The sequence below is a fragment of the Aspergillus steynii genome (genome assembly GCF_002849105.1).
Source record: "Aspergillus steynii IBT 23096 chromosome Unknown P170scaffold_3, whole genome shotgun sequence".
NCBI classification, from domain to species: Eukaryota; Fungi; Ascomycota; class Eurotiomycetes; order Eurotiales; family Aspergillaceae; genus Aspergillus; species Aspergillus steynii.
This window is the reverse complement of record NW_020194400.1, coordinates 680,934-697,220: the sequence shown is the minus strand read 5'-3', so window position 1 is coordinate 697,220 and position 16,287 is coordinate 680,934. Positions and strand designations below refer to the sequence as shown.

General features: G+C 52.5%; 7 protein-coding genes across 7 annotated transcripts; 2 read left to right on the top strand and 5 right to left on the bottom strand.

Annotated features, from left to right (window-relative positions):
- Nucleotides 1–369: 369 nt before the first annotated feature.
- P170DRAFT_473694 (uncharacterized protein) lies at nucleotides 370–1,110 on the bottom strand (the record flags this gene model as incomplete). Its single annotated transcript, XM_024853075.1, has 1 exon — nucleotides 370–1,110. One exon carries the CDS (start codon nucleotides 1,108–1,110, stop codon nucleotides 370–372), a length of 741 nt encoding a protein of 246 aa, XP_024705421.1.
- Nucleotides 1,111–1,702: 592 nt separating this feature from the next.
- On the top strand, nucleotides 1,703–2,794 carry P170DRAFT_424539 (uncharacterized protein; the record flags this gene model as incomplete). The annotated part of the gene is made up of 1 exon (XM_024847580.1): nucleotides 1,703–2,794. One exon carries the CDS (start codon nucleotides 1,703–1,705, stop codon nucleotides 2,792–2,794), a length of 1,092 nt encoding a protein of 363 aa, XP_024705420.1.
- A 1,534-nt stretch (nucleotides 2,795–4,328) lies between these two features.
- Nucleotides 4,329–6,440, bottom strand: P170DRAFT_380493 (Zn(II)2Cys6 transcription factor). Its single transcript, XM_024845530.1, has 4 exons — nucleotides 5,809–6,440; nucleotides 5,677–5,763; nucleotides 5,361–5,629; nucleotides 4,329–5,311 (listed from the first exon to the last, which is right to left on the bottom strand). Exons 1-4 carry the CDS (start codon nucleotides 6,131–6,133, stop codon nucleotides 4,478–4,480), a joined length of 1,515 nt encoding a protein of 504 aa, XP_024705419.1. The 5' UTR covers nucleotides 6,134–6,440; the 3' UTR covers nucleotides 4,329–4,477.
- Nucleotides 6,441–6,667: 227 nt separating this feature from the next.
- P170DRAFT_435309 (uncharacterized protein) lies at nucleotides 6,668–7,712 on the top strand. Its single transcript, XM_024848911.1, has one exon. The coding sequence runs from the start codon at nucleotides 6,761–6,763 to the stop codon at nucleotides 7,247–7,249; it is 489 nt and encodes a 162-aa protein (XP_024705418.1). The 5' UTR covers nucleotides 6,668–6,760; the 3' UTR covers nucleotides 7,250–7,712.
- A 798-nt stretch (nucleotides 7,713–8,510) lies between these two features.
- On the bottom strand, nucleotides 8,511–9,876 carry P170DRAFT_424536 (nitrilase; the record flags this gene model as incomplete). Its single annotated transcript, XM_024847579.1, has 3 exons — nucleotides 8,511–8,860; nucleotides 8,919–9,339; nucleotides 9,403–9,876. The coding sequence occupies 3 exons, from the start codon at nucleotides 9,874–9,876 to the stop codon at nucleotides 8,511–8,513; spliced, it is 1,245 nt and encodes a 414-aa protein (XP_024705417.1).
- Nucleotides 9,877–10,311: 435 nt separating this feature from the next.
- P170DRAFT_435306 (putative choline sulfatase) lies at nucleotides 10,312–12,454 on the bottom strand. Its single transcript, XM_024848910.1, has 2 exons — nucleotides 11,811–12,454; nucleotides 10,312–11,740 (listed from the first exon to the last, which is right to left on the bottom strand). The coding sequence occupies exons 1-2, from the start codon at nucleotides 12,219–12,221 to the stop codon at nucleotides 10,394–10,396; spliced, it is 1,758 nt and encodes a 585-aa protein (XP_024705416.1). The 5' UTR covers nucleotides 12,222–12,454; the 3' UTR covers nucleotides 10,312–10,393.
- Nucleotides 12,455–15,097: 2,643 nt separating this feature from the next.
- P170DRAFT_424534 (uncharacterized protein) lies at nucleotides 15,098–16,051 on the bottom strand (the record flags this gene model as incomplete). The annotated part of the gene is made up of 1 exon (XM_024847578.1): nucleotides 15,098–16,051. The coding sequence occupies one exon, from the start codon at nucleotides 16,049–16,051 to the stop codon at nucleotides 15,098–15,100; it is 954 nt and encodes a 317-aa protein (XP_024705415.1).
- Nucleotides 16,052–16,287: the final 236 nt, after the last annotated feature.

Below are 16,287 nucleotides of genomic sequence, written 5' to 3'. Positions count from 1 at the left end.
TTTTGTAAGGTGAAATTAGGGACTGATGACTTAGGTCTTCCGGTCATTAAACAAATCAAACGTATCAGAATGGATGACTGTAATGTCTGGTTGATTGCTGCTGCATTGGAAGAAAGAGGTCTTCACTGGTATCGCATGCATTAGATAGCTATTTGCGGAGAGGGCAAACAGCGAAATGTGTGGCAGTTTGCTCCTCAGAATGAGAAGCTTCCCCTTCCGCCACTTGATGATCAGGACAATTGAATGAGAATTTGCGTATTCCTATGAATCATCACTATCTGGGAGCCACGATAGGTGGCGTCAGGCTACGTCGGGCAATCCACTACGACTATATTTCAGCAGTACACTCAATTACCAAATACAATAAGTTCATTCTCTAATAAAAGCTCTGCATCCGCATTCGTCATGCTCAATAAGCCCGGCGAATCTTTCTGCCTCTTCAAAATTCTGTGCTTTCAGAAAAGCAACCAACGTATCCCGGTTCTTCTTTTTATCATCTGGAAGCTCTTTCCGGGCTTTCGTGAGGAGAAAGGATGCCATCGAATCCAATACCCATAAAGACTTCGGACATTTATTAGGGCTGGAAAGCGCAATGGCAGTGTCTGGATCCAGTCCGTACAGATTGGAGAATTGTGTCCTTGCTGGGCTGTCTGCTGCAAACCTGGTAGTGACGACGACAGCATCGGTCGAGATGTTGCCGTCATAGACAACCTCCTTTTTGATACGTTCAGGGGTTGCTTCCTGCCAGGCATCTCGCATCCAAATGCGAATTGCTTCTTGACGGCGATCGAGGTGATGGCGATCGATGAGGTTCTGGATCAGTTGGATCTCCTGGTTTTTGTTTTTGAGCAATGCAATCTGGGCCTTTTGGATCTCCAGGTCTTTTTTTTGGATCTCCAGGTCTTTGTTTCGGATCTCCAGGTCTTTCTTGAGCAATGCATGCCTTTTTTTCAAACCTTGCAATTCACTCTCCATCCAGTCAAGTTGCTGGTAAAGATCGCATCCCTCCTCGTTGGCAATGACCTCTTGCTCTTCATTGTACTCTAGAGACTGACGAGGGTTGTCTTTGGTAGCACCTGCCTCGTCCCCTCTATTGGTGATGGGATTCATGACAACGACCGGTTTCCGCTGTGGGAAGTAAGGGGATAATTCAGCAGATCCACCGATTTGATTCAGAGTAGTAAAGGTATGATAGAAAGATAACCCTTGAGAGCGGGCCGACGATGAGGAAAGTTCTTTTTGAGGGCTTCTGGCAGTTTTATAACCGGGCGTCTTGCTGGTGGAATGATGAAATCTCATCCGGAAAAAGCCAGTAAAGTAGTCACCCATAACGAGGTATTCCGGCCTCTTACGATCTACTACCGAGTGACCGACACCTTCGATAACTATACGATTACTACCGCTAATCCGAGCCCCTTACTTGCATCTTCCGGCTATCGTGCCGCGTGGGATTGGAAATCCCGGAAGCCTACGGCCACCACAGTAATTAAACGGAGGAAGACGACCAAAGGATCTCCATAGATGCATTTACCGGGACTTCGCAGATCATACTCGCAACGGGCCCGGCTATAAAACAGCTCTCATCTTCTGGAAAGCATCCTAGGACTGTTGATATCCAACGTCAATCAAGGTCAATATCTTTCTCTCCTGAGTTAGTACACTTTGCCCCCGTAATTTGGTATAGAAGAAACTAATTCTCTTTATGGGTTCCCTGATTAGCAGCAGCCAGGCTGAAACAGAAGAGGAAGAGTGGAACAAGAGAGTAGCAGATCTTGAGAACCAGATCAGCCTTGTACGACAGGAGGCAGCAAAGTCTCGAGAGCGGCGAAAGATTCAGAAGCAGTACCGAGAGTCTCAGGAGCAGTTCCGAGAGTTTCAAGAGCAGTTCCGAAAGATTCAGGAGCAGCACGCTTACAAGAGCAGGCAGAACAGGCTCGAAGCGCAGCGAGAGATCCAGGAGCAGCGACACCCAGAATTTCTGGAGCAACACCAAGGAATTCAGGAGCAGTGCCAAGAGCTTGAGGAGCAGCAAAGAGAGCTTGAGGAGCAGTACCGAGAAATTAAGGAGCACTACCGAGAAATTAGAGAGGAATCCCGAGAGATTGAGGAGCAGCACCAAAAGAACAGGGAGAAGCACCAAGAAATCATGGAGAGGGACCGAGAAATCGTCGAGAGGTACCGAGAAATCACAGAGAGGCAGCGAGAAATTGAGGAGAACAAACGCCGAGAAATGGAGAAAAAGCCCCGAGATTCAAGTGGTTTGGTCACCAGGAGTTCGGCTCCTCACCAGAGCAGGATGCAAAATAGACCAGGATTGGGGAAACAATTTGCCAATAATGGAGACATTCTAGCAGACGCTCTTATGGTTACCGAGCGTTTTAAGCCTGAGGATTTGGAGAGAATATTATTCCCAAAGCTGCATGGCCTTGATGCCGAGACTGTCCTCGCGCTTCCCTGCGATAAATGCTCCATGTCCTTTGAAGCATTGAGTGCTATGGCTTCCTACCTTCTTCAAAATGATTGCAAGGAGCTCCCCGAAGATCAAGAGAGAAGCCGGGAGGGCCTGGTTGCTTTGCTCAAAGAAGGAAAATACGAAGAAGCGGAGAAGCAAAGTGAGATCTTGCTTTCTGAGCAGGAGTCAGAAGAGCATCTTGACGAAAATAGTCTTCCGACAATTCCTGAAGATCTAGAGAGGAGAAGAGCGACTTTGGTTGTTTTGCTCCAAGAAGGAAGATTTGAAGAAGCGGAGAGACTAAGTGAGGCTTTTGCGTCTCAGCCAATGGCATATGAATGATGAAGAAGCAGAGAACGGGATGTTCGATGCTGGAGTAAGTGCAGGAGAAAGGTGAAGTTTTTGATAGGGAGAATGAAATTGTTTTCTTAGAGTGCATCGCAGAAATAAACGTAGAGTTCCATGTAAATGTAGTCAGTACCTTAATCAGAGAGAGACAACAAAATCATTCACTGGGAGGCTCTGTTCTAATTCATGCCGTACTCATTCCCTCACACTTAGGAGTGGAAGAGAAATTAGACAATAACAGGAAGGCGTCATTCACCTTCCCTGTGTTGAAACGGGGAAACAGCGAGTCGATTAGTTCTGAACTCCCACAGACCTCTCCTTGACCTAAGCTTGAAGCATTTCTTCTTCACCAACGAGAGGTCAGGGCTATAGGCCCATTATCACACCCAGAGTCCCCCCTGCCCTTTTAACCGGCTCCTATTGGGATCCTCATCCATCTGTGTTTCTCTCTATACCCGCCGAACGCATGGGGCGGATATTCTAGTTGATGCCGCCGTTGTGGCATCCCGTTTTTCGTCTACAAGCTCTGAGAAGCTTCTTCTCTCGAATCTATACGGTCTGCATCCGGAGATCATAAAAGATCTCGGTATTCAAGTTCTGACCTTTCTTCTTGCTAATTCTGTGCAGATCGATCTCGGAGCCTCTTTCTTTGCGATATTTAGATAAGGTGGCGACTTTACTTCTAAGACAAAGAAAGAGTCTCGTGGAAATAAGAAGAAAGAACTTCAGAATGTGGTTAATCCTCTCACGGAAAGAAAGTACGAAGAATCAGAGATCACGAAAGACCTCAGTATTCTCGACCAGCTAAAATGAGCAGAGATTGGGATTTTTGAAGGCGGTTTGAAAAGTTAAAGCATGAAAATCAGGATATCCTCAAGGAACTAAACGCCATGAAAAAGAGCAAAAAGGACTTAGAAGACGCGGTATTCGCTCTAAAGCAGGGATGCAAGAACTTAGAACGCAACATCGACCGTCTGAAGACTATTGAAGCCCGTTACTTTGATATACGACAGAGGGCAATTTCTACATGGGTACGAGACGCCTGGAAAAAGGGCACCGAAAAAGGAACGAGGCCATAAGGCGGCTTAACAAGACAGTTGTCCATTTGGGGGGGGGGGGAATATTCTAACGGATGCAGCCGTTGTCACGTCTCGGTTTTCCTCTGCAAGCTCAGAGAGGAAACTTTTCTCGAGTCTATAAGGTCTCCATCCGGAGATCGTCAACGATCTCGGTATTTTGGACAAGTCATGCCCTTTCCTTTTCTTGCTAATTTTTTATAGACAAAAGGCGGTGCAAAGTGTCGCTAAACTATTGAGATAGTTTAGCGACCTTTCTGTTACGAAAAACAAAGAAAGAACTGCAGAAGGAAAAGAAGGAAAGGTTAGAGAGAGTAATCAGTCTTCTAAAAAGAAAGAAATACCAAGAAGCCGAGAGTCTAAGTGGTACGTTTTTGTCGTTAGAAGCGAAAGAGGAGGAGGAGGCAGGACGATAAAGCTTGAACTAGAAATAGAGAAGGGGGAGAGAGAATCTCTTGTCTTTGAAGACACTGTATAAATTAACATAGAACTCTGACGAGTCTGCAATCCAAACATATCTAACAACCAACTACCAGGTACCAGTACACCATGTATTCCCAAAGGAACACACCCCTTAGACTAAACGAGTAGCCTAGACCCATCAGAGTAACCCCAGCTCCAAGGCCCTCGACTGAGCAAGTTGATGCACGCTGGTCTCACGATCAGATTGCCACCACTCCTCCAGTAGATCCATCAACACCTGCCCATCTCTGCCCACCTCAGCCCGGGATCGACGAAGAGCGACACAGCCTCGCAGAACCTGTTTCAAGCCTGGATCTTCATCCAAAATACCAGTCTGCAATCCCGTCACGAAAATAGGATAGTGAATGGCGTTCAGGACCAGCGAGTCTTTCCCGTCTGGCTCGATCGAGCCCCGCGCAATAGCATCTAGACAGCTGAGGATCCGCAATACGAGGACTTTCGTCGATGGGAGAGTTCGTTCTCGTTCCCGCTCCCGTGCTCGAGATTGAGATTTAGATGTAGATAGAGATCGAGATCGAGATCTAGACCCTATCGCTTGACCAGACAGCCCGTGCAACTGAGCATATCTCACCGTAAGCATCCCCGCCAACCGATACGCCTCCCACAGCTGACACTGCAGGAAACTCCCCTGACTCCCTGGCCAATCCCAGAAATCTTCTTCCGTGGCGCCGCCCTCGCCGACGCAGGAGAAGATGTCCAGCAAGGACCTCGGCAGGCCGCTAACGACTTCTACGTCGTCGATCCCGCCGCGATTGCGGCAGTATCGGCGCCAAAAGCCCAGGGGAGGGTTTTGGCGACCGATGGCGAATGAGGGAAGGTCCATGACACCCATTACTTCGTGCAGATGAGAGCGGAAGGGAGATTGTTGGCGGTACTGGGTGTCGAGGCCTTGGTGTTGGAGGATGGTGTGGATGCCGTGGAGGTGCATTGTCCATGGTAATCCGTGCACAAGCTGTCAACTGCAGTTAGTCGCTGTTCAAGCGGCCTGAAGATGAACGAACCCCAATGCTGCATAGTAACAAACCAGCAGTGAAGGTTCCGTCCGAGAGCCGCTCCATGCTGCGGGCTAACTCGGTCCGAAACTGGTTGAGGGCCGCGTCGAAATATTCGAGAAACCGAGGATTCGATTCAGAGATCGACGCTTGCAGGGCCAGGCAGATCGCATACAAAGCTTCAGACTGCCGACAGAGCTCGGGCAGTCGCGGGGCGAGGAGATTCCCCTCGTCGTGGACCGTCGTAGAGTGTAGAATGTGAATCCCAAACGAGAGGACTGTCATAATAAGCTTTAGGCATCATCAAACAAAAGCACAAACCTACATTCTTGAAACAACCTCTCCCCCTCCGTGCTTCGCCCAGAGCATGACTCTGGAGATCTGCCCGAAGACTCCGAGGGACTGTCGCCGACTAAGCAGACCTCGCAATTCATCACAGTCAATCTCCATTCTTAACGTCGATACTCTTGACCCATTGGCAATACCATTGACGATTTAATCTCACCTTCAACATGTAAACCGAGGCCTATCCCCTCCCTCGTCAAATCCCTCCGTCTCCCCTTCACCCGCACTGGCACGGACGCGACCACCGGCTCCCCGGCCCCCGTGAACCTCCCGCGCGACGCAATCCCCGACCCCCACCGCAAGCGCACCTCGTATCCCTCGCACAGAATGCCGCGGTCACTGCACACGCGACAGGCGGGGCGGCCGCGGTCACATTTGCGGCGTCGCGCCTTGCAGGTCCAGCAGCTGTGGTGGGAGCGTTGGCGGGGGGTCGACATTCCTGTCTGCTATGGCGGAAGGCAAGAATGCATCTGGTGGAAATAAGTATGAAATTTGAAGAGAGAAGATCAAGGGAACGTGGATTGAAGCGGGAGAAGACGTAGGTAGGGGAACAGAATGGATGTTGCGGGGAAAATGCGTGGATTGACCGGGCCTATCAGATCTCGTCTGCGTCTGATAAGATCTGCTGCCTTAGCAGCCAGGCATCGATCCATGCAAACGGTTGTCCATCGTTCTATCTCTTAGATAGCAGTTAGTTATATAGCCTGTAGGCAGATCAACCAACGGACACCCGGCGGAGGGATACATATCAATCGGCCTTGGTCGCTACAGTATCGACGGTGTCACCACCTATGTCTATTCTTTCCGTGTTCCCTCAACCCTAATACTAAGAAGCTCTAAACTATTTTTGGAAGATGCCCATCCATGGGTTTCAGGCTCATTGATTTCGGCGGTGTACCGTAAATTACCGGATTATTATACCTAATAACAGGTCATGTGTTTATAGCCTGTCAAGTCTGTTCCAGGGAACCCTCAGACAAGCACATGCGGGGTACTTCAGGCAAGCGCCAGAGGTGCACACTATCTTTCTATGCTTGACGCTCTCGCGACACTTCATCGACGAGATGGGGGACCCTGCAATCTACACAGATTGGGTACAGCTGAATCTTCTCCTGAAGGAAAGATATCCAGGCACATCGCAGCACGAAGCCTGCCTGAAGCTGTTCGAGGAGGCAGATAGCAAATGCCCTGAGGTGGTGAAGAGGATCGTCGCTCAGGCAGGCCCCATCGCAGACGCGACAGGTGGAATTCTATGGGTATCTGGAAAATGCCTCGGCCGACCGGAGATGGTACAACTGGGCGAACTCATCCTAGGTGGCCGTACTGCCTGGAAGGCCATTTCCAACGTTCCGAATATTCTCAAACCGACCGCGGCAGGCCCTTCTCATGCAACACCGCTCAATACCACGGCAGCTGTTGCAGGCGCCAGTCCACCGAACGCGGACACAAGCATGCCTGCCGATTCGACAAAGAGTGCGGTGCAACCCTGCAATGGGGTCGATGTCATCAGAAACTCCCTCGTCGATCATATCAACTACTACGGACGCTGGTAGCTGGGGATAGCGGCCACCCAGATCGCGCAAGGGGAACGGATAATTAAAAGCCTAAAGTATATTGGGCGTGAGCTTAGCGAGAGCAATTCTCTCGCTGTCTCCGGTGCCACTGGACCCGATGGCTTTGCTCAGCCAGTCTGTGATTTTATCAGTAGGTGTATCAACAGAGCCGATAAGGGTGAGCTTACTGAACGGGATAATCATTGTTTTTTCGTCTTTCATCCTGGCACGACTTGAGTGCTAGGGTCAACTGAGCGTCTCCATATCTCAAAACGGCAGAGACAATACCGACGAACGGGCCATGTTTAATTTCATGTTAGCATTTCTTTTCTAGGTTTTCTCTCCTTCACAAGATTGCTCAACCGTGCTATTTGCCTCTACACAAGGCCCGCGGATTTGTTTTTCTTTTCTTTTCTTTTTGTTTTACCCCCCGAATAATAGTAATACTGTACTTTAATATCCCTCCAACCATCGAGTAGTCTCTATCCAACCTGTCTAAGATATTTGATTAGATGCAGGATCAGATACTGCATTGTTTCCAGTCAGTGTCAGGAGCCCTCACCCGGCTTCGAACAATTGTTCGTCCTAGGACTTTCTTTAATGACTCTCCGGGGCAACCTGCCCAAAGGCACTTAGGGCCAAAACGAGGTCATTTAGATTCTTTGCCACCTTCCAGGTAACAAACATCACTCGCCAGTCAATGCGATAATGAGTACAGGCCGGTTGATCCTGGTCGTATACTCTTCCTTCCTTAACCGGAGTAGCAAGGGCATCGGGTTGCGATTGATTCTCGAGACCGACACGAGATATATACCTTACGTTTGCTCACTATGAAGAGAGCTATGTCAAACACTTGAACAAAGCCCTGGACAGTGATGAATCGCCGGGGTTCCCAACACTGCATGGGTTCGGGCCCTGGGATACTACGAGGGCCGGAGATATGAAAGATCTCGGCTGCATCTTGCTTGCTATTGCGTTGAGGGCCGAAGTAGAGCGCGTAACCAACAGATAGGGAATGTACTGCATTCTTCCTCTGCTCAGAACCGTGCTGAGCCAGTTCATACACCAATGTTTGGAGGTGGCCGGTTAGGGCTGAGAGGTCATTTGATGTCCTACAGTTCACGCTGCTTTAGCACGGGCTTGAGTACAACTGCAGTACTTGATGTGTCCATTATTATTCCAGGATTTGCAAATACTATGTCATATATTACCTAGGATCCTCGTATATTCAACATCAATGGTTATTCACATCTAGAGATTATTAAAAAGGAGGCGGGTTCAAATCCAACCCATCAACCTGCAACTTGAACGAGTCGTTTCGCGAATAGCTCCCCGCAACGTCCATGTCCAGCCGTCCGCGCTCACAATCCGTGACGTCGATCTCCGATACGAGCAGTCCGTCGCCCACGGCACGCGGCTTGCCACCCAGTCCACCGTCCGTGTACCCAGCCGCAGCAGAGTCCGGCGTATCGTCCGCGCTGACCTCCCAGATCGGTCCGGCGAGCACTTGGCCTTGCGGGTCGATGATGCAGGAGCCGCCGCGGCAGACATAGTCGGTCGGAAGAGTGCTCGGGACGGAGACGGAGGGCGAGGTTGCGTCGCTGGAAACTCCTGATGGGGTGTTAGCTAGCTGCACCAATCCTGAAATAATGAGGGAGAGAAGACAAACCATCAGCCTTGCAATCCGGCCAGACGATCTCATGCGGTCCCTCCGCCGTCACCGACCGCTTCCGGTAATGCGTCTGCTGCACGTGCGTCGGAGCAGAAGCCTGCGCAAACTGCCCTTCCGCGTGAGACGTGATCCACTCCGGCAGCTCGTTGTACCGAACACACTGGTTCGCGCTCAGAACGAACGTGCGGCCCTCGAACGCCGCCGTGCGCATCAGCGGCAGCCACGTATCGCGTGCGTCCGCCGTCGGGGCAAGGTAGATGTTCACGTTTTGCGAGTACAGGCTCTGTCGGAGCAGGGGCATGAAGTTCTCCCAGCAGATGGCGGCCGCCAGGGTCACGGGGACGCCGTTGAGATGGGTAGTCACGGCTTTCAGGGTAGACGGAGATCCTTGGGCCCAGACGAGACGTTCAGTTCCGGTCTGCGTCCACATCAGTCACTGTGTCAGTTGGATCAATGCAAATGGCATAGGAACAGGACTTACCGGCATGACCTTCCTCCTCTTGCCCAGACATCCTCGCAGCGGATCCACGTAAACAACACCACAGTATAGACTTCCCCCAGCGCGCTCGATCACTCCCGTGACGATGAACACGCCCGTCTCCCGGGCGATCTTCTCCAGCGCCTCGCGGGTGCCGTCGCCGCGGTGATTCTTCCCCTCGGCGAGCGGCAGGGCGCGACGGACCCAATCATCACCCGCGCCGGCAGGCGTATCGCCTAGATCGACGGCCGAGTGGAAGTACTCGAGGAATTGGTCGCGGCCGTGGGGTTGGCGGGCGCCGACGCTGCTGCCGAAGGAACACGTCCGCGGGTATCCGCCGAGATAGGCCTCGGGGAAGAGCAGCAGATGCACGCCGCGGGAGGCTGCATGGTGGGCGATGCGGGAGAGGGCGTCGAGGGTGGTAGCGAGGGTGGAATGGGTACGGGCCTGGGCAACGCCCACGGTGATCTTGGGCATTGTGCTGGTTGTTTGTATCGCGTGAATTGAATAACGATGAAAGAAAAGACAGAAGGGAAGAGGAGTTTGGAGAAAACTGAGTCACGGGAGCGGGGAGCGGGGATGATGACGTCTTCGGCGTTTGCTCTTATCGGCCGATTGCGTTACACTAAACCCCGATGAAGAGGAAGATGAAGATGAAGATAATCTCGAGCACAGCATTTATATTTCATGTCCGACCTATCCTGGATCCTGGATCCGGATAATGTACATACATCAATGCTTGCGCATCACAGCTCTGCGTCGCTCCGTACAGTATATCGCAATCGCTCGCATGAAGAATTGTCAACGCATTAAATGCCGGGTATCGCGCCTCGCTCAAAAATAGTAATGACAAAAGGCCGAGAAATTGGTGAGAAATGACCCAAAATATTGAAATCAGCAACCACGCCATGCTTTTTTTTTTTTTTTTTTTTCTCGAGTCGTCTTGTGGACCATCGTGAATATTTGCCGAAAACGTCTCTTGGCTAAGACCAACCTAAACGTCAGCCCCCACCGCCGTCGCCGCCTGCTGCAACACGCGAGGCCAACGCGAGATCAACTCCACATCGTCCAAGGCCCCCTTGCCCTGGTTCCGCACGTACTGCGTGCTGGGATCCACTCGCGGTTCGTAGTCCCAGATCTGGGGGTTGCCCCGGAGCAGCGCCGAGTACACCAGGCGCCGCCGGCGCTGCGAGCGGAGAACGTCGTCGCGAATGCGCTCCATGTCCCAGCGGGTCTGCGCTTCCTCCAAAAAGTACGCCAGGATCTTTGCCGGCTCGGTGGTGGCCGGCAGTGCCAGCAAGTTCTGGCCGGGACTGGGGGTGCGCGGAGAGGGGAACGGATAAGAAGTCGGTTGAACTCGAGGCGAGGCGCGGGGCGTGTCCGCGGGAGTAGGCAAGGCGGCGGGCTGCAGCGGTGCCGCCGCCGACTTGGCAAGGGACGAGGGGTTGCGCGACGGGTTATCCACCACGAGGCCGGCCGCCAGGTTGACCTTCTCCTCGGGGTCGGTCTCCAGATCGAACAGCATCGGGGGGTCGATCAGCGAGTGGACGAACTTCCATCGGCCGCGACGGATCATCACTACGGGAGACTGCGTGCCCTCGGCCATATATTCACCCAGCACGGTGTCGGTCTTGAGACCGTCCTGGCCGGTCAGGTACGGGTACAGGGAGACACCGTCCAGCGGCAGTTCCGAAACCAATTGAGCGCCCACCATATCGACAAAGGTCGGCAGAAGATCCATGGTCGACACATTCTGAGGGACTCGCTTCGAGGCAAAGCGCTTAGGCGCATGCACAATCATGGGAACCCGAGAGGAGTTCTCGTACCAGACCATCTTGTACCACAGTCCACGTTCGCCAAGCATGTCGCCGTGATCACCAGTGAACACCACGATAGTATCGTCACGCAGGCCACAGTTGTCCAGGACCTTGAGTAGCTTGCCCACATTAGTGTCAACATAGGTGCAGGCTGCATAATAGGCACGTCGAGCAGCCTTGATGCGTTCGTCGGGCATCTCCTTGCCTAGCAAGTCGATACACTTGAGAACCCGCTGCGAGTGGGGATCCTGCTGATCGTGGGGAATCGCGGGGTTCTTGGGCAGGGGGATATCCACATCCTCGTACAGATCCCAGAACTCCTTCGTCATGGCATAAGGGTCGTGCGGATGGGTCATGGACACCGTCAAGCAAAAGGGCTGGTCGTTGCGCTGGCGCACATGGTCATACAGGTACTGGGTGGACTTGTAGATGACCTCCTCGTCGAAATCCAGTTGGTTGGTGCGCACGACGGGACCTGCCTCCATAACAGAGGACATGTTATGATACCAGTCAGGGCGAATTTCCTGTGAATTCCATGCTATTAGCGGACCAATTCAAATAATATCAGTGATCTGTTCACTCCTGTTCACTTACCGGCTCGTCCCAGTTCACCGACCAACCGTAGTCACCGGGATAGATATCACTGGTCAAGCGCTCCTCATAACCATGCAGCTGGTCCGGGCCACAGAAGTGCATCTTGCCAGCCAGTGCCGTGTGGTAGCCCTCGCGACGCAGGTAGTGCGCATAGGTCGGGGTGTCGGCGGATAGATCAGACGCATTGTCATAAGCACCGATCTTGGAGGGCAATTGGCCCGTCACCATAACAAAACGCGACGGCGCACACAGCGGCGAGTTACAGTAGGCAGAGTCAAAGACGACACCCTCCTCAGCCAGACGGTCGAGGTTGGGGGTCTTGATCTTGGAGTTTTTGTCATGGAAGGCCAGAAGGGGAGCAGCCATCTGGTCCGCCATGATGTAGAGGATGTTGGGTTTCTTAGTGGCCATGATGGGTAGGGTGGGCACGAGACCACAGGCACACAGAGAAAGGACGAGACTCCGAGAAGGATAAGATAGGAAACGTCACGAGAGATAAGAATAGAGAGTAAATAAAATCACGGCGGGGTGGCGGGGAAGTGACGGAAACGGACACAAGTGAATGCGATAGAGAAAGAAAGAGGAAAGGGAAAAGAGGAAGAGAAGGGCGGAAAGTCAAAGGGGAGACCGCGGATATAAGTAAGCTCAACGCGGTGGATTCCTTCCAGAGAAAAAAATTTTGGGCGGAAGATAAAAAGGGCAAGAAAAAAAAAAAAAAAAAAAAAAAAAAAAAAAAAAAAAAAGAATTGCCAAGGCGAGCCGTATAGATCGGCCAGATGTCACCGCTACGGGATGGAACCATCGGCGGAGTCGATGGTGTGATTAGTGATTCCCCACGCAGCTGCAACGCAGACAATTCTTGGGAATTCGGGGGATCTTCAGGAGGTCTGCACTCCTTCTGCTGCGTACATCTATCCATCCCTCTACCGGTCGACGCTTGTATTTTTCTGCTTAAACCTGATTTCGATCCTGTCCTCGGGTTGTACTGGTGACTTGGGCACTGGATTCAGGGAGAAATTGCCCGGAGCAGCAACGAAATGCGGACCGGACAGATAGGCGAAGGATTGCCACGGCCGACGGTCATTGGCGGCCAACTCCGGCTGGGACGCTGAAGCGCATCTCGGAGGCATCGTGCCTACCATCGCACGCCCACGATCTCGAGAGTTCATTCTTCGCCAGGCTTATAGTTCAGCAACGGGCTGGAAGTCTGGACGTACCGACCGCATCCCTGCTCATCCTTGCATCCCCAGTCCAACTCCGGAAATTCGTGATCACCGGATTCTCGCCCTAGTCCCCTTCGGTTTCCGGCCGGTCGAATCTTGGCCCTCTTGGCATTTTGGGCGGTGTTGATTGGCCGCCAGCCCCCCTCCCCCGGCCGGTTCCGACCAGGGTCCGCTCTTATCACGGGGTTGGGGGTGTCTTGCCACGCGGGCTGATTGGTTGACGGGGAAAAGGTTCGGTGTAAAATCTTTTCCTCCGTTCTTTGGGTTTGGAGTTGATTCAAGAATCAATCCTACCGATAGCCTTTAAGGCAGAGGATTACCTCCGTCCAGTATAGCGGATGGTTGTCACAGGTCACGCTGACCCCTTTCTCTTGGCGCCGTTCGCCGAATTCCTGCTTCTGCGCCAAGCTGTGCAACGTTACTCCAGCAATCAACAATGAACTGCCTTCGACCTGTCTGCCGCGAGGGGCAGATTTCGAGAAGTCCATGCACTGCCTCTCTATTGGCCCAGGCCTCGGTCGTCGTCAAATTGCCAATCGTATCTTTGCTAGAGGCAGTCTTGCCACTATCGGTCTCCACGTATGCGAGCCGGAAGCAATCCGCGAGGGGTTGATCCCTCGCGTTGGCCGTGACCGATCCAATCAGAGAGGGCGTGCATGATATACCTACTACCTAGCTAGGTAGACGATTCCGACTCGGGCATCGTATCCGGGTCGGTGTCATATGGCTAGCTGCCAGGTGGGCATCTCGTACGAAATATTGAACGTATCGTGTCGCATCGGTGATAGTGCCAAGGACTGAGTAGACTGGTCCATCAGACTCCGTACTTTCATCGCATCCACTGCCAATCAGCCAGAGAACGCGCAAGCAGCGGCAATGACAGCTGACATGCTGCGGGCGATCAGATAAGTTGGCTGACGAAGAGGAGGCGATGAAACCAGTCCAGACCGCTCTTCGCTCACATGATCCGTGCGGTCTGAAACTCGGGGATCGTTTCCTGCTTCCGTTTGTTCTACCTGTCTTTTATGCTATGGATGGATGGAATATTGCATACAGTCAATAGTTTACATTTCTCCTTCCCTAACTTTGCTTTTCTTTCTTGGCTTTTTTTCTTCTTTCCTGTTTTGTCTCTTTTGAATTGCTAAGAAGCTCGCTTATGAAGCAGCGAACAGTCGATAGTCAAGTGGACCATCGCTACGGAGTATACATCCCCTATACTATGACATACTATAGCCGAGGATCAGCTTCTCGAGTCCACTCCGCCAGAACGGTCGAGTCCACCACCCCAGAATACCGATTCATGTTCCAACCTCCAGCTCCAAACAAACGAAGAATCCTCTAACTCCATGCGCTCCCACTAACCAAGCCACCCGCTCTGGCATGTCTACTGCAGAGGGCTAGTGACGCACGCTGGGGACATCGCGGCCTGTGATTTGCCTGTCCGACGCGGCGGATCGATGGCATCATCCCCACCTGCGATCACATCAGTGCCGGGCATTCTGGAAGATCGACGGAATCCATGGATTTGGCTTGTTTGAGGTTTGTTATTGCCACGGCTGCTAAGCTTCGCTGCTGTTCACTTCCTGCTTATGAATTGGTGTTACCGGGTAGGACTGATCGTCAATTCGCCAATGGCCTACTGACATACGATAGTACTCCGTAAGTCTACGCATCAGGAAACACCCACCGATCCACCAGCAGCTCAAGCGTCATATACAGCGTATGCAAAAGATCTCCGAGGCCAAACTTAAACTGCGGGCGCGTGGCGGATGACGAAAGACGGGGTTCGGAGAAAAACGACATCGAAGCCCCCGAGCACGCCATCAAGGGGCGGATTCCGGTTCCACTGGTAGCTCTTGTTTATCTGGAGGTTGTTCTGGTTCATAGTGTTCATGGTGTTCATCTTTATGCTCTATACTCTCGATCTGGAACTGACACTTTTCTGGCAGTCTGTCATAAGTCATGGTGCAGGTATCTTTGGAGAAAAAATAGAAAAAAAAGAGAGGGGGAAAAAGAAAGAAAGAAAGATAGGAAATGAACAGAAACACCCATGCAATGCACCCACTAAACGCCTCGGAACATGCGAGAGATCACCGACGACTTGCTCCTGGGAACGCTGCTATACACCTCCCTTCGATGCCCATGCCCATGTCCATGACCATGACTATGTCCATGTCCAACATCCTCCTCCCCCTTCAACTCCTTCTCGGCCTTCCGTCTCCGTTTCCTCTCCAGCTTCACCTGCTCCTCCGCCTCCTGTGCCCGTTGCGCCGCACTCTCCGCCCTCTTCCTCGCCGTGCTCAGCGCCCCCTTGAGCTCCTCATTCGCCGCCATCACCTTCGCCAACTTCGCCGCCTGCTCCTTCCCCTCGCCTTTCTTCCGATTCAACCGCGCCGTCAGATCCTGCACCAGCGCCCCCTTCGCTTTCACATCCCTCTCCAACCCCTTATTCCTCTCCATCTGCTCCTTCACCCCTTTCACCTTCTCGTCCCGCTCCCCCTCCACCTTTTTCAACTTCTCCCCAATCCCCTTCACCTCCCCTTCCAGCTTCTTCACCCTCTCCTCCCTCTCCGTCGCGACCGTCCTCGCCGCAACCACCTCCTCCGCACTAGCTTTCACCTTCGCCTCTAATTCCCCCCGCGTCTCCACCTCCACCTGCGCTTGCGCTTGCACTTTCGCCTTCGCCTCAGCCGCCAACGCTCGCCCTTTCTCCCTCGCCGCATGCAATTCCTCCTCCAGGACGCGTATCCGCCGACTCTTCCCGCGCTTCTCGGCCACCAGCGTCGTGATCATGCTTTGTGCTTGGCGCAGCAGCGTGTCGATGTTCACGGCTGTCCTGCTGAGGTCCGGGTCTTCTTCGAAGGGGGCGGGCGCATCGTGGAGGAGTTCTGATTGGATGGAGTGGAGGGCTTGCAGGTCGTGCAGGGTTTGGAGTTCTTTGCTGGTGAGGGTGGGGGTTTGGTTGGTGTTTTGGGGGGAGGAGGGGATGAGGGTTGGGGCGGTGGAGATGTCGCTCATTTTGACGGTTTTTGTTTTGTCGGGATTGGGTTGGTTGGTTGGTTGGTTGGTTGGTGGTGGAGGGAGGTAAGTAGAGGAGGGATATAAGAGGGAAGATGGTGAGTTTGTCGGGTTGGGGATCGTAGGTATCGTAGTGTAGAAGTAGGAGGACGAGGTAAGTCAGTAATCCTTCTGTTTCCTACCCACCGAAACCCTCAACTCGAGTATTCGCGACAGAGAGAACGATAGACAGGTAG

What these genes read in the sequence shown, in the direction of transcription:
- P170DRAFT_380493 (XM_024845530.1), bottom strand. Translation starts at nt 6,133, where the DNA reads ATGTCGACCCCCCGCCAACGCTCCCACCACAGCTGCTGGACCTGCAAG. An exon ending in GGAGAGGTTGTTTCAAGAAT is followed by an intron (nt 5,630 to 5,676) that starts GTAGGTTTGTGC and finishes TTATTATGACAG; the next exon opens with TCCTCTCGTTTGGGATTCAC. An exon ending in TGTTACTATGCAGCATTGGG is followed by an intron (nt 5,312 to 5,360) that starts GTTCGTTCATCT and finishes TGCAGTTGACAG; the next exon opens with CTTGTGCACGGATTACCATG.
- P170DRAFT_435309 (XM_024848911.1), top strand. Translation starts at nt 6,761, where the DNA reads ATGGGGGACCCTGCAATCTACACAGATTGGGTACAGCTGAATCTTCTC.
- P170DRAFT_435306 (XM_024848910.1), bottom strand. Translation starts at nt 12,221, where the DNA reads ATGGCCACTAAGAAACCCAACATCCTCTACATCATGGCGGACCAGATG. An exon ending in CGGTGAACTGGGACGAGCCG is followed by an intron (nt 11,741 to 11,810) that starts GTAAGTGAACAG and finishes TGGAATTCACAG; the next exon opens with GAAATTCGCCCTGACTGGTA.